General features: G+C 32.1%; 1 protein-coding gene and 1 pseudogene across 10 annotated transcripts in view; both read left to right on the forward strand.

Moving 5' to 3' along the window:
• Nucleotides 1-16,216, forward strand: part of PHF14 (PHD finger protein 14) — a 171,952-nt gene that overhangs the window by 564 nt on the left and 155,172 nt on the right. For 3 of the 10 annotated variants that reach the window (XM_025046825.1, XM_025046824.1, XM_025046826.1), the window contains exons 1-4: nt 36-163; nt 410-520; nt 7,600-8,390; nt 14,601-14,745. In XM_025046825.1, coding sequence (XP_024902593.1) covers nt 127-163; nt 410-520; nt 7,600-8,390; nt 14,601-14,745 — 1,084 coding nt within the window. In that variant the 5' untranslated portion in view covers nt 36-126. Of the gene's footprint in view, nt 1-34; nt 164-409; nt 521-7,599; nt 8,391-14,600; nt 14,746-16,216 lie in introns of those variants that run through there. The other 7 variants (XM_025046822.1, XM_025046823.1, XM_025046827.1 and 4 more) reach the window with 5 other exon arrangements.
• On the forward strand, nt 14,928-15,046 carry LOC112479875 (annotated as a pseudogene).

Genomic DNA, 16,216 nt, shown 5'->3' on the forward strand with positions numbered 1-16,216 from the left:
GGTGGGAGGGTCCTGCGGCACCCTGGACCCTTCGTGGACTCTTCGCGTTCGCAGATCGCGGGAATGATGGCAGCTTTTATTCCTTGGGTTTTGCGTTTCCTTTCTGTTGACTCGTGCGCTGTCTAAATGGGGGATTACGAGCGAGTTGCAGAAATATCACAAGGTGTGCAACAGAGTCAGCTTCGATTTTGGCGATCCTGGGTTCGTACCCTGGGGCTGGAGCTACCCACGTTGCTGCCCGGCCCGCTCCAGCCCGTGATCCCACCCCAACCTTTCCCTCGGCTCCCTCACATTTGCTGACAACTGAATTAGAAAAAGATTCCCTGCACGAGGTCTTCTGTATCCTCTACATCTCTCCCCTGTGCTCGGTGTGGTTATAAATGACGATGTAATATTTTTTTCTTAACAGTGGATCGCAGCTCCAAGAGGAGGCAGGTGAAGCCTTTGGCAGCTTCTCTGCTAGAAGCTCTCGATTATGATAGTTCAGATGACAGTGATTTTAAAGTTGGAGATGCCTCAGGTAAATGTTTCTCTCTTCCCTTCTCCCAGCTTTCTGAAGTTGGGTTTATTTTCAGACTTTTTTTTTTTTTTTTAATAGCATTGGTTTTGATTAAAATGCCAATTTAAAGTTAAAGCACATAAATATTTATTTTGTCCATTTGATTTACCACATTTCCCTAAGATCCTATCACTAGATTCTATCATTCTGTTTTCATTGATAGTTAGGTAATTAGCAGGCAGAGGGCTTATTCCAAAGATCCAAAAGCATCTTTCTCTATTGTTTACTCTAAAATATATTTATGCTTATTTCATGGATAGAGGAAAAAAAATTGAGAGATACCCAGAGTAGAATAATATCCTGAGAGTAACGTGAGCCAGGAACAGCACATGAGCAGGGTTCTTCTCTTTTAAGATCACTTGGCACCCTTGGAGGAGAATTTTGCTTTTTGCATATTCATTCTCTTACCAGAATAAAACTGACCGCATAAAAAAGTTGTTCTGTGTGTTAGGTGCTGGACCTTTTGGATTGGGCTTTTCAAAAATCTCTTGAGATGTAAAACATGTATGCTCGCTCTTTATATTTTGTGATTTTAAAAACAATTGTGAATATATGGAAAACAGAAAAGTATGGTCTTTTCTATCTTTTGTTCATCGTACCTCATATATATGAATACATAAAAAGTTTTAATTGCAGGAATTAGAAATAGATACAAATTATATTTAAATATTTTATGTGACAAATACTAAGACACATGAACAATATAAATTATAATTCTGCCATTTTTAATGGAAATTTAAAGAAAGTGAGAAATGAAATCTCTTCTAGTTGTATTCCTTTAACAGTTCTTTAAATATTACTCTAGAGGGTATTCTGTGCTTAGTCATATCTCTCTCTTTTCTGGTTTTCCTTTTTTTTTTTCCTAGGGATGATAGGAAGGAATGAAGTTAGGTTGTGTTGTGTTGCTATTATTACTTTTAGTAGCATCAACAGTCAGAAGTCACTTGGTGATTTAATAAGAACTTTTTGTTTCCATAAGCTCATTTAATTTTTATAATAACTCAGTGAAGGAGATATTATTTTACAGATAACTTGCATGAAGTCACTCAGGCCATAGTGGATGTAATCCATGTCTCTCGATTCCAAAATGCACTATCTTTTCACTGCTTAGATCCTAGGGTATAACCTTGAACTAAAACTATTTGGATGTTGTGACTAATTGAGGACACTCAAGCAATCAAAAGTTATTTATCTTGATTAATTGCTTTATAACCTTTGCTTCTTAGTTGTTTTATCTTTTATTTAGTTGTTTGATAATTTTAAATACTTTGGTTTTCTTGGTGAAACTTTGGCAGATAAGAATATTCTTGTTTAGAATGTTTTGGTTTGTTATGGTCCAGGTTGTAAACTGTAACAAAAATAGTTGGGTCTCAGAAATTATGACTTATTTGAATACCATTATGGGAAAAACTCCAAAACTTAATATTTTTAAGTATTCCATAGTTATTTTGTGACAATAAATACTGATTTGTAGATATTTTTTTTCTTTTTGCTTATTGAAATGGAGTTATTCACAGGTATCACTTTTCTTTAAACGGGTTAAAACAATTTAATGGTACAAACTACTTTCTCAAAATAATTTATGGTATCATGCTAAGTAGAGATTCCTGACCTTGTTAAATCTTAATCAGAGTTGATGGGAATTATCTATTTGTGGTAAGTAATAGGATGAGTTTTGTTAGGCTGATAGATTTTTTTTTTAAAGTCTCCTAAAAGCACTAAAAATATATATACTTTCTGTTCCCTCTTTTCATAGCACCTAGTTGGTTGACTTTCAGTTTACTTCCCTGGCCCCTGGGGAGCTTAAATTTGTGACCCATGGTCAAACTTTATGTATATATTCTTGATATATTATTGTAAATGAGAGTTCAGTAGAAAATTATTTTTTAAAAAAATAGTTCATAATCAGTAGAAACTGAATGATATTTCCTGCTCTTGGTTAAGGTGCATTAGTGTTTCCCATAGCTGAGATGTTGGCTTACTCTAGATTACCGGTGTTTACTATTTGAATTTTTTCTCTTCTCTGCCTGATATAACTGGACTTTTATAAGAAATAAGACATTAGACTTGTCGCTGGTTTTCAAACATGTTGAAGTTGTGGAATCCCAACCCTACTTATTGGTGGGAGATTAAACTGAAAGTGGAGTAATAGCTGAACATCTGTTTGATCATAGCGTCTTTCAAAACAATCTCTAGAAATGATTCACAGAATGAACTACTGAATTCCTTAGAACTTAATGTTAAAGTGGTAAGATTGGTTGGCCTCAATTTTTTATCTGGATTCTGTGCATCAATTTCTTCTGATCCTTATTTTGAAATCTGAAATTCTGACTACGAAACTTCATATTTTTGTTTGGCATGAAGACTAAATATAGACAATTCTGAAAGGTTATTTAAGGCCCTTCAGATAAACAATTTTATTTACATGCTTCTCAGATGATAAAATGAAAACAGATAAATATTGCTCAAATATTATCTGCCAATAAGATTGGCAAGTGATTATTGACAGTTAATAATTTATAAGCCTCTACCATTAGAAAATTATGAAGTGAAAAATAGATTATCTTTTATCTCTAATGTGAAAGTAGAGCTAAATTTCTCACTTTTGATTAAGGACAGTCAATAAATACATTTTAAAATTAATAAGTCCTAAAATGGAATATAAGTGTATTAGAATTATGGTAATAACTACCAGAAGAACCATATTTAGAAACGTAGGTAGAACCACATAAAATTATCAGTTTTTCTAGGTATAAAAGTCATATTGGCAATTTCATGGGTTGGCCTAATTAAAGTGGTTATATTTGAGCCTTGGACCTAGGATTAGGGCTAGGATAGATTATATTTAGTAATCTACTATATAAATGGAATATTTTTGTAGATAATTACATGTATTACTTTTAATAAAAAGACAAAATAGCAGTGCAGTGTTCCCCAACCCTCAGCCAAAATCAGATGGTTAACTTTAGATCTTAGTTTAGTTAGGTGAAATTGTCAGAAAATAATTTAACTGAAAGAGTCAAACTGAGACTTTGATTTGGTAGTATTTTGTGCTTAATCTGAATTTAGCTTACGTGGATCAAGACATGTTCTTGACGATCTGTAATTTTGTTTGTTTAAAAGCACTTTTCTGGGTGTTATGGCAAATTCACAAAGAAATACTGATAATAATAGAATTAAATAAAATAATAGATAGATGATACAAGGCATGATTGATCACTTAATGCAGTTCAAGTCTTTCAAAGGACACAGGATTGATCTAGGAGAATTCATTGAGAAGAGATGAGCTAGAAACTGAAAGAAAAGCAATCCAGGTGGGGGAAAGTATGGAGGCTGGAAAATGTCATTTGTTAATCCTGGATCAAGACTGAATGAAAGAATAGTAGAAGAGATGGGAAAGTAGAATGAGGTCACATTGAGTCCTTATTTGGTAGGCCAGGGTTTCTCGGTCTCAACACAGTTGACATTTCGTGTGGACATTCTCTGTTGTGGAGACCTGTCCTGTGTGTTGTAGGATGTTCAGCAGCATCCCAGTCTTCTGCTTACTAAATACCAGTAGTATCTTCCCTACCTAGCTTCCTTCCCTACCACTACCCTTTCAAGGCAACCTTATCTCTAGACACTGCCAAGATAGCCTCTGTGGGACAAAATCCTCACAGTTAGAACTGGAGGGTGAGTTGTGTTGTCTGATTGATTTTTTTTTTTTAAAGAGATATACAGGATTAGTTAAAACGGCCACAAGCTGATAACTGAATAACCAGTAGACTGGAGATGTCTATTATCTATTGTGTATATTTATAATACTGATCACTGTTGTACTAGATTAATGAACAGAAAAATTGAATAATTAAATAATTGGGGTTGATGAACAAAGGTGATTCTTTATATTGCATAGCTAACATAAAACTCTGATTTAAATCATACTGTTTTTTTTTAAATTTTATATTTGTTTAATATTTATCATGGGGAAAACTTAAGCATTGAATATTGTGAAGGAATTCTTGAAGGTTGGTTTTTTAAAATTCTGTAACTGAAAAATTTCTTACCTGTCTGTTAGTTGAAATAGCTATTGCTTAGAGATTTTGATATAGTGTGTGTTTAAGAAAAGCTACCTTTTATTTAACTGAATAAGGAAGTAGAGATTTCAATTTTAAAGATTATTTTTTTCTAGTTTAAAATTTTTTACAGTATTTGAAGTATCTGGCTTATTTCTCTATTCTATTTAGTCATTCCTTTTCCTTTTTTTTTTTTTTAAGGGCATAAGAGTGATGGATTTGGAACTTGGCACAGAGTCATTGTTTGAATTTGTCATAATGGGAAATTTTTCTTTGCAGCCTACAAAAATATAATTATAGACAGCCAAGCACTCTTCATTTTCTCATTGTCATTGTTACCAAGTTATGCTTGGAACTAAATACTGTTTATCTCCATCCCTCAAGTGCATATGTACCAAAAAGAAGTCATGACTAATCAGATGAAGAAGTTATTTTTCAGAGATCAAAGAAAAATAAAGTTTGATATATTCTTGGTGCTGACAGTTGAAGTATGGCTAATGTGTTGTATTTGGAGAATGAAGGGTTGGATAACCCTCTAGGATTTAGATTTGTGGAAAAATCTCACATTCTGTAGTGATATGTTAACAAATGTAAAGCATTTAAATCTTTAAAAAAATTTTTTTTATTTAGGCATGATTACAAAGAGTATCAATTTCCCTCTACTTTGAAAAATAATTAATTGATTGATATGGCGACAATAATCAAAACAAATTTGCAAAAATTCTTGACATAATGTAAAATTTACCAAGTAATAACAAAGTTGGATTGGTCTCAATTTTGTTCAAGTAATCATATTTGTATCCCAGTTATTCTTACTTTGTGTCTGTTGTTATGTTCTTATTGGTAAAATTATTAGGAGTACTTTTTTGTACTTCTACAAAGGCGTCTAGTGTTCAGGGGAAAAAAGCACCTCTTCTCCATCTCCTAGTTCTCTTGATTATGGCATTGCTGGAAGATGTTCCAATTTTCTGCATTCAGTGTGCACAGAGATCCTTTTTTGTCTTAGAAGTTTTTAGTTAAGTCTACTTATTATTTATTAGATCCTTATCTAAAAATATCCAGAAATAATTAATATTTTTTACCCGAGGTAGTTTTTCTTGGTAGATTGGGTTTAATTGATGTGAGTGGCATAAAAAAGTTATAATTTTCTTAATGATTTGTAGAGCTATTGGACTAAAGTCACCTATTTGTGATTGATATTGAGTCCTACACTTTTTGAAATCTAAGAAGCTTACAAATCCAAAGGTATTTCCTAAATTTGGCACAAACTGATTTGATAGTAAAACCTGACTGGAACGGATAGGAATTTATTTGTAGTGTTTATATATCATACTTATAAATATTCATACTGTTTACTGCTGAAATAATGTGTTTGCTTATAGGATAGTATATATAGACCTCACTGGAGGTGTTAGTGTGATATAGTGTGCATATACTATTCTATTTTTCAAAAAATTTTTAAAAATCTAAGTTCTGAAACATATCTGATTCCAAAAATATCAGATTAGGAATTATTGACACATATGGTGTTGCTCTTGTGTCCTGTGCAAGATTGTTTAGGATGCAAGTGTTTTTTCACAACAGTCCTGAATAAGCTGTGCATGGCAATCTTGAGATTGACAATGATTTATTTTATAAGGTCAATCAATATCTGCTAAATGTTCGTTTTTTTTTTTTAATTTTTTTTTAATCAGCCATTTGTAAAGGATTTCTAAGATATTTTAAATACCAGGTACTAATTACGGACAACTTTCTTTCATTTACTGCCCAGTTACTTACAGAAGCTAAGTCTGCTTGAGTTAACAGAAATTAAAATGGTATGGAAACATGGACTTTTTTCACCATTTATTATTACCCTTCTTGGTTATTCATAGGTGCAAAAAAATTCATCATCCTACAGATTTTACTATTGGTGTTGGCCATGACCTGACTCTGATTGGTTTGTTTTCTACTTTTTTCGGTTCCCCTTCTTTTTTTTCTCTTCCCCTTTGTCTCTTCAGATATTTTAGAGTTTTATTTATTTGTTTAGGTGTAAAGAAGATTAGAGAGAATTAGAAGGTTACTGAGTAGCTTTGGGCTAAGAGGGCCAGTGTTGCCCTAGGTAGGAATGAAAGAATCTTGCTAGAAAGCTTATCATCCTGCATGAACTCTTTAATACCCTTAGCCTATCTTTTTAATGAATACCGTGGTTGCTTATTTCCAAGATGGATTTTTAAAAAATTGATTAATTTATTTCATTGTAGGGGCTGTAGCAGTTACTGCATAGAATTTTTGAAAGTTCAGGTGATTCTTTTATTGATATGAACAGTATCTTAATCAGGAAAATTGAGAATTTCTCTTGCAACTTCCATTTTTCTGTGCCATTGCTATTGTCTCCTCCTAACTGTGTACTTAGTACTCCTAAAATTGATTGGCATATTAGGGGTGTGGTACAAATTGGTTGTCATAAATATCTATGCCCATTTTTGCTGGGTAAAGTATGAATTAAATGAAACAAAGTTTTTTGGGCCAGATTTTTCTTGTTCTGAATGTGACTCCGTGCTTATAATTCCATATAGTTTATGAAAGGAAGATGTAAGAAAAGAATTTGATGAGTAGTATATTATCATTAAGTTAAAGTCAAGTGCCCAATTTAAAAGAAATCACATTTACTTTTAGAGAAAAAAAAATTGCCTCTAGGGTATCAAATATAGCATGAACTACATATAGGACACAAATTGTGCTTCTCTTTTTAAAGCATACATTAATTTAGAGTTACATATCTTCATCTTCATTAGTGCTATATTGAACTAAAACCATTATACCAGTGTCATTGATTTATTATTTAATTAGGTTGGGAATGTCTACCATTCTTTGACTTAAATTTGTTTATATTTTTTTGAAAGTTATTCACAAATTTTGGTGGTTTCATTTGTGTCAGCGTTGTGTGTGTGTGTGTGTATGTATATACATATGTGTGGTTTTTTTTTCTCATATTTTCAACAGATTCTGAAGGGAGTGGTAATGGAAGTGAAGATCCCTCAAAGGACAGTGGAGAAGGTTCCTGTAGTGATTCTGAAGAAAATATTTTAGAGGAAGAACTGAATGAAGATACTAAAGTTAAAGAAGAACAACTTAAAAATTCTGCAGAGGAAGAAATACTGTCATCAGAAAAACAGTTAATTAAAATAGAAAAGAAGGAAGAAGAAGAGAATGGAGAAAGATCTAGAAAGAAAAAGGAGAAAGACAAGGAAAAAGAAAAGGAAAAAGAAAAGGAGCGAGAGAAGGAGAAAGAGAAGGAGAAGGAAAAAGCGACAGTATCTGATAATGTGGCTGCTTCTGCTGCTGCTACCACACCAGCCACAAGTCCTCCTGCCGTTAACACATCTCCTTCAGTCCCCACTACAACTACTACAGAGGAACAAGTCAGCGAGCCAAAAAAGTGGAATCTTCGTCGAAATCGACCACTTTTGGATTTTGTATCTATGGAAGAACTGAATGACATGGATGACTATGACAGTGAAGATGACAATGATTGGCGACCTACTGTAGTAAAGAGGAAGGGAAGATCAGCATCTCAGAAAGAAGGAAGTGACGGAGACAATGAGGATGATGAAGATGAGGGAAGTGGGAGTGATGAGGATGAGAATGATGAAGGCAATGATGAAGACCATAGTAGTCCTGCCAGTGAAGGGGGTTGCAAGAAGAAGAAGAGTAAAGTTCTTAGCAGAAACAGTGCTGATGATGAGGAACTGACCAATGATAGCCTGACACTATCTCAAAGCAAGAGTAATGAGGTAGATCAACCCAATTTTTATGATATCTGTCTGTCTGGGGAAAAGGGAATTCTGTAAACCATTCTACTCGTTATATTAAGTGGCTTCCTTGAAATCCTATTTATAGACAGCTATAGGAGCAAATAAGTGCCTTAATTGTAACATTTATTCACTTGGTCAGCCAACTTTTATTGAGTATCTGCTATTTGTCACCGTTCTCAAGGAACTCACAATCACCGTCCTCAAGGAGCTCACAGTCTAAATAGTTGAGAGATATTTTTATATCCATAGACTTGGGAAATGGTAGGGTTTTCTTTACCCCTTTCTGACCTCTTGCCCCATTGTTCATAGGACTGCTGAGTGGTACTAAGTGGATTATGAGAAAGGTCACCTTTCTTTCAACTTAGTTATATCTACATCCACATAAAAATTTAGACGTTTAGAATACTTAAAGATTGTCTCAGACTTTTAGATGTTCATTTTGGAGGCTAATTCCTTTACAAGTTGTAGCACCCATCATCAGAATGGTCACCAGATCTTTGCTTTAAATGTGGGAGTAAATACGAACTATGTGTTTACATACATTTAGTGAATAAGTTCTCTCTACAAAGAAATGAAAACAAACAAACATTTCTATCATAAAACAAACATTTCTATCATAAAACTACAGTAATGACTCACTTCTTCCACTTGAAGTTCTACTGCCGAAAGTTAGGTTTATCCTTGGGGCCCGAGATGCAACATTCAAGACTCTTCAGTCAAATACATTTGTGTCTCTTTGTCTGTGTGTTTATGTATATGTTTTTCTTCAAAAGAAAGATTGAGTTGTCTTCTCACATGTAGGTGTATATGTTACATCACATGTAGAACTATAATAATTAAGTCTGTCATTTTCGTTAATGTGTTTACAGTTGCAAAAATTCACTTCTCACTTTACCAAGTATTTTTTTTTTTCATATCATTGAAATAGGTTAAACTGGTTGAAAATTTTTTCTTTTATGCTTTTTTTTTTCTTTTACATTCCGCTTGTAAGTTTTATATAGCAGCGATTATCTTAAGTAAGTTTCACTTAAAAATTTGGTGATTTTTTTTTTTAACCAACTAATATATAGTAGTCTGTTAGGGGTTATATGTCAGAGATGAAACAGCAGTTTATATTGTAGATTATAAACATTGTTTCACTTCTAATTTGCCCACTTTCATATGAAGAATATTGCTGGCCTCCAGTGCTATCCTAATTCTTATATTTAGGTAAAGGAAAGTTGTCATTGGAGTATAATATAATATTTATAATAGTGTAGCACAGACAGTTGCATATTCCCAATGGCAATTTATGGAAATAGAAGTATGGAAAATCCAGTTGTTCATATCTGATGTAGGAATGTATCCAGTTTATTTTATAGCACATGGTACTCAATCTGTATTTACTGAATAAGTTTACCTTTGGCAACATTACTTCTTTTCTTCATTTTTATTAGCCCAACAGTCACAAAAGTAGGCTGGCTAACGATAGAATCACTGTGGGTTAGATTAATGCTGAGGTGTAGGGAGCACCTGCATGTTTAGAAATTTGCCCCATTAAATATGTACATTATCCATTTGTTAATAATCTATAATACCTAACATTTTGCTTAAGAGGTTGTCGGCTATTTTTTATGATACATTTAGAGGCCATATGTGCTATTTAGTTTTTCCTACCAGAAGAGACTTTAATAAATAATGGGACATTATATTTAGGTTAACAGTCCTAACAGTCAAAGGAATGAGATTCCAGAGCATTTCTTGGAAAAGTGCCTTGTTTCTTCTTAAGTAGCTAAATTAATTCCTTTTGTTAATTTTTGTTGTTTTCTTTTGCTCTACCTTATGTAGAAATGTAGAAGAACTTATAGGATAAGGTAATTTTCCCTTAATAATATTCTACCTGAATGCTTGATAACTTTTTTCCCCAAGACTATTATTCGCATTCTTCAATAATTTTTGATGATTTTAGTTCTATTTAAGTGTTACTCAAATTAGATATTCAGTTGTAAAAGATGATTGATTAAAGGTAATCCTTGTTGTCTTATAGTCAGTGTTTGTATCTTACTTTCCTGGTTATCTTAAGTAGTTATATCTTGCCAAATATTCGCTAGTTAATACATATGTATTTGATTATATTTTAAATTTTATTTTTCTCTGCTTTTACTTCAAATTTTCAGATATTACTTTGTAGTAGTGATAGCTAAAAATGTGGCTTTAGAAATACATTATATGATTATATTTGCTTTATAAGCAGATAAACTCTTTTCTTGGCTGCTATGTCAGGTGCTTTATAGGGAAATGATGTTGGGTATCATGTGAATGATACTTAGGAGCTTTAATAATTTTGAAATTTCTTAGGGGAATTTGTTATTTTTTTAGAGTAGGGGCCTTTTATAACTTGGCTCTTCATGTCACAGGCCTCGAACTACTCTAGAGCAGTGGTTCTCAAACATTTGGTTTCAGGACCCCTTTATATTCTTAAAAAAGTTATTGAGGATCCCAATTATTATTTGTATAGGTTGTATCTATATTTACCATTTCAAATTAAAACTCAAATTAAAAAAAAAAAACAAAAACATGTGGAAGCATACCAGTGGTCAGATCGATAATGCTATTCCATGTCATGTTACCTGTGGGAAACTTCACCTTACACCTGTGAGAAAGAGTGAAAAAGGCAAATAACCTTACTATTATTATGAAAATAGCCTTTACCATGTGAACCTCCCTGAAAGGAGAGTTCCCAGACTATACCTTGAGAACTATTCTAGAATTGAGCATTAGATAACTTGCATTTTCTGCATATGGGTACTTGCCTTTATCAATTGTGACAATTTTTTGAATTTAATGAAGTTTGAATAGTCTCCTCAGAATATGGTTATGTGTCCTTTTCAAACTTTTATCTTGAAGCTTTGAGATCACTAAAGTTATCTTGCTTTTTAGTTTTCTGAAGTGAATTATTTGGGTAGGGCCATATAGCATTTTCAGAGAATGGTTCTCACTTTCAGGAATTTGAAACTAGAGCTGTGGATGAGAATTAATATATGACAGAAAATCATATCAATAGAACTTTTCAGATGCAAGTTTTTTTTTTTTTTAAATAAAAGGCTGTGCTATGTTATATGGATTAGATATCTTGGCATGTGAGGAACTGGCAGTTGTCATCTGATTTGCTAAATAAAATGTAAACATTTTGCCAAAATTTATAAATAGCCAATTGTGTTTAGGGCTTCTTACTTATTAATCAATTGCCTTTTGACACAGTTCAAAATAAAACAAATTGCTCTAAAGCCTGAAATTACCTGAGGTTCTTGAGAATTTAACCTTAAAAATGCAGATGAAGAACCATTGGTCAAACTTCAAAGTATACTAATTTTTTCTTTTCTTTAGGCCAGTAGGATTCCTCTAATTCTGGTTTTAGGTGAAGTATGCTGGAATTTACTTCTGTTAAAAATATATAACTTAAATAGAATTTATCCCTATGAGTATATTATTTATAATCATCTCTGTGGAATACATATATAAATGAACACTAAATATATTTTAGACCCATGGAGATCTAACATTGGGCAATATTATTTTTAGTATAAATATTAAATCCCAAGGGAAAAATGAAATAATTTACTATAATTAATTTATTACTATAGTGTCCCATTTATTCTTATAATTACCATTAGATTCCTTTAAATTATTCTCTAATATTAAAATTATAGTCTAGGTGATATACTCTAGTACTGTTCAAAACCCACTTTCCCCATTTCTATTTTTCTGTAAAAATCGTACTTTCAAATGATATATTTTGTGGTAAAAACTTGATCTTCATTATTTTCTCCAGAAACTTGAAAAATGATATACAGCTTCAGAAATATGCTAATAAAATTGATATTAAATTCGCTTTTATATTCTGATCATAAGTGTGTTAAACTCATGTTTGATCTATTAAAGACAACTAGGAGCATAATTTTTTAAGAGAATATATTATTTATATTTTACCATTGAAACATAATCAGCCATTTGGTTGGGTATTATTAGAGGGCTCTAGTTCCCCCATTTCTCTCTTTGCATTTCATTTCTAGCAAGATGTCTAATGATGGGAATCAGAGAGCCAGAAATACCAGTTAATTTTGTTTTCTCTACTTCTAAATGATAATATGTGTAGAGAAAAATTCGTGTAGAGATATAATTTAGTCACTATTTTTTTTTAGCAAAATGGAAAAATAAGAAAACAATGGAATTAGAGCTACCTGTTGATGTTAATTTTTCTGATCCATCAAAATTTACTTGTTTCCCACATAGGTAAGCTTTTTTTCAAGGCCTAATTAGTTGTAATTCAACCAGAGAAATATTGTAGAGGCCATAAACAAGACTTGTTCATTAGGTCTTTTTCTAGCCTGTGTTTTTTTTTTTAACCTATAGTATTTTATGAAGTCTTTTCTGGATTGACCATGGGAAATTGTTTAAAGTAGCTGTGCTCATTGAGGCTTATAACTTTTCTTTTGGGGTTTCAAGGAAGATTCCCCATTGTAATAAATGGTCAGCTTATGTTACTCTTCTCAAACCACCTAAAGAAGTACAGAGGAAAGCATGAGAATGAAGATTTATTGAGTACCTAGTATATCTCAGGAACATTCTTGCATATATTATCTTGTTAATTCTTACAACAACTCATGAGGTAGGTATTATTTTTATCACCTCATTTTACAAATGAGAAAACTGCAGCCTCAGGATTCAACAGCTATTAAATGAGAGCTGAGAAAGATCCCAAAGAATGTTTGACTTTTAAGTCAAATGCTGTTACATTTGAAGCATGGCTAATGGGATGAAAATCTGGACAAATTTTTATTTGCTCACTATCAAAATACTGTAAAACACGAACTTTCTTTTTTGGAAGTTTTTATCTTTATTTGCTTGCCATGTTCAAAGCCCTTAAACTACTTTGATTTTATAACAAAGAGAAGCAAAATGTAAAATTTTAAAGTGCCAGAATTCTTAAGAGAAATGGCATACCTCCTTGTTGACTTTTGCATTCTTTTTTGATTTGTTTTACAGATCAACTGCAAATTTAGATATATTACACAGAATATATTGATAGTGTTAATTGTGACATTCAGATGTCGTTCAAATGTCACAAATTGCTATTGAAATGATGACTAAATGTTACCTTTTGAAACTGGTCAGTTTAAAAGGATATAAAGATATAAAAAACATTATGAAACTATGTTTAACGAGTATATACTATGGATCTAATTTATTTTGTTTCTGATTATGGTTAGGGTCTTAAATGAAAATATGTAGACGCAAGTGCCATCTTTTATTATATATAATGCTAAGCCCAATCTGTTAAATATGACGAGAATCATTATCTTGTTAAATCATTTAAGATTTAAATTCATAATGCAGAAGGTTAAACTTAAAAGAAGCAAACTCTTGAAATTTTTCTTTAGATTTATCTAATAATATATCTTTCTCCTTTTATATTACTATTAGATAGGTATCTGTATTACTTTACACTAGACATTTATCGACATAAACCTAATAGAGTGCTCTAACTCTCTAGCAGCTAGTCAACTTGGGTCCTTTTTAGATAGCTTTCTGTACCTATTTACACAGATATACCTAGGTAGGCGCTCATGTATTCACCATCCAGTAGTTCATGATTCTGGAACTTCTGAATTCCCCTTAGACACTTAAGGATTATAAAGTCTGTAATTATGCTATTACGTACATATGTACATATTTGCTTATGTGTCATCTTAAATTGATTTCTTCTTGTTTAATATATGTGTGTCTTGTCTCCCCTAGGCAGGGTTATAAGTTTCCAAAGAGTAGGAGTCTAATGTTTTATACTTTATAAACCTCTGTATTGGATTAATAATTACTTGTAGGTTAATTTTTCCTTTCTCCTAGTTTAAGGGATCAGACTGTAATTCAATGTCAGAGCAGATGTAGAGTTGTTAGTTGCATGCTTGCTTTTTCATTTCCTAGAGAAGAGCGAGTATGGGACTTTCAGAGAAGTGAAAAAAATAAAAGGGCCCTTATAGGGTCCTTTGACAAAGGTGCACTTCCCAGATGTAGCCTACTCTGAAATTACTAACAGAATGGGGAATACAGCATAATTTTGGAAATGCACAAAATAATTTAAAGTGAGAATTTTATTTAGTAAAATTACTTTTTAATTTAAATATGTGATTTTCTGATATATTTTAATATTAGGACTCGCTGATTCTTGAGAAGAGTCAGAACTGGAGTTCTCAAAAAATGGACCATATTCTGATTTGCTGTGTTTGTCTTGGAGATAATAGCGAAGATGCTGATGAAATAATTCAGTGTGACAATTGTGGAATTACAGTCCATGAAGGTAATTTTGGTTTGTTTTGTGTCCTTTTTTGAAATGGCTGATTGACACTGCATTTGCATAAGTAAAATTACCCTTTTACATTTGTAGTATTCCAAGATTTTTCTATATTTCATAATGTCTCAATTGATACTGAATCCTTAAAATATGATGGGTGTTATTTTTCAGATTATGTTAATTTTAAAGTCTACGACCATGCTACCCTGAGCAAGGCTGATCCCGTCTGATCTCAGAAGCTAAACAGGGTCGGGCCTGGTTAGTACTTGAATGGTAAACCACCTAGGAAGACCGGGTGCTGTAGGTGTAAAAAGTAAAAAAATAAGGGATTGTAAACTGACAAGGTCCTTGCAATCTGTGAGGTCAACCAAGGGGTTGCCTCACTTAAAAAAACATGTTTTTTTAAAAACACTTTTAAAATTAAATTTATTGGAGATACATTCATTAATAAGATTATATAAGTTTCAAGTGTGTCATATTGTAATACATCATCTGTATATTGCATTGTGAACTCATCACCCAAAGTTTAGTCTTGTTTCATCAACATGTATTTGATCCCCTTTACCCTCTTCAACCTCTCTCCAAAATGTTTTTAAAAATTAAAATACAAATGTTATTATGTTGAAACCACAGTATTTATTTGATGGTCAGAGTTATGCTTTTTTCTTCATGGCATTTCTAGTTTTTAAATGAAATTTAGATGTAGAAAAAGTCTAGTATGTTAGTCCAGTAGAATATAATACAGTATTTAAAAAATTATACTCTAAGTCTAGTCTCTTATTTAATAGTTATTTTTAATTTTGAACTTGAAAGGAGAATTTATAGAGATCATCTTTTAAAATCTAAAATAAGAGTCACTGTAATATATTGAAAGTATTTTTTTCGATTATAATTTTTGAACCTTTTTTGTTACTTAATTTTTTTTTTTACTTATAAATTTTTATTTGACATAATTTCAGACTTACAAAAAAATTATAGGAGTAATACAAAGAATTCCTTTATACTCTTCACTTCAATTTCCCAGTTGGTAATATTTTGCTATATTTGTTTTATCTTCTTGTATAATAGTTTTTATCTGACCTCTATGAGCGTAAACCCCCTCTATCCCTAAATACCTCAGTGTATATTTTTAAGAAAAAGGGCATTCTCTTACATAACCAAATAATTATCAAAGTCAGGAAATCAGCACTGATAGAATATTGTTATATAATCTATCAACTGTATTCACATTTTACCAATTATCCCAATAATGTAAACTCTAGCAAATTAAATCCAGGATTATGCACTGCATTCAGTTGTCATGTCACTGAATGTTTAGTCACCTTTAATCTAGAACAGATACTGAGTCTGTATGTTTCATGATTGGAGCATTTTTGAAGAATAGAGGCCAGTTCTTTTATAGAACGTCCTTTATATTGGGTTTTTCTTACGTTTTCTCATGATTAGGTTCAGGTAGGTTATGTGCTTTTGGCAGGAA

Source organism: Pteropus alecto, unplaced genomic scaffold (genome assembly GCF_000325575.1).
Source record: "Pteropus alecto unplaced genomic scaffold, ASM32557v1 scaffold21, whole genome shotgun sequence".
NCBI lineage: Eukaryota > Metazoa > Chordata > Mammalia > Chiroptera > Pteropodidae > Pteropus > Pteropus alecto.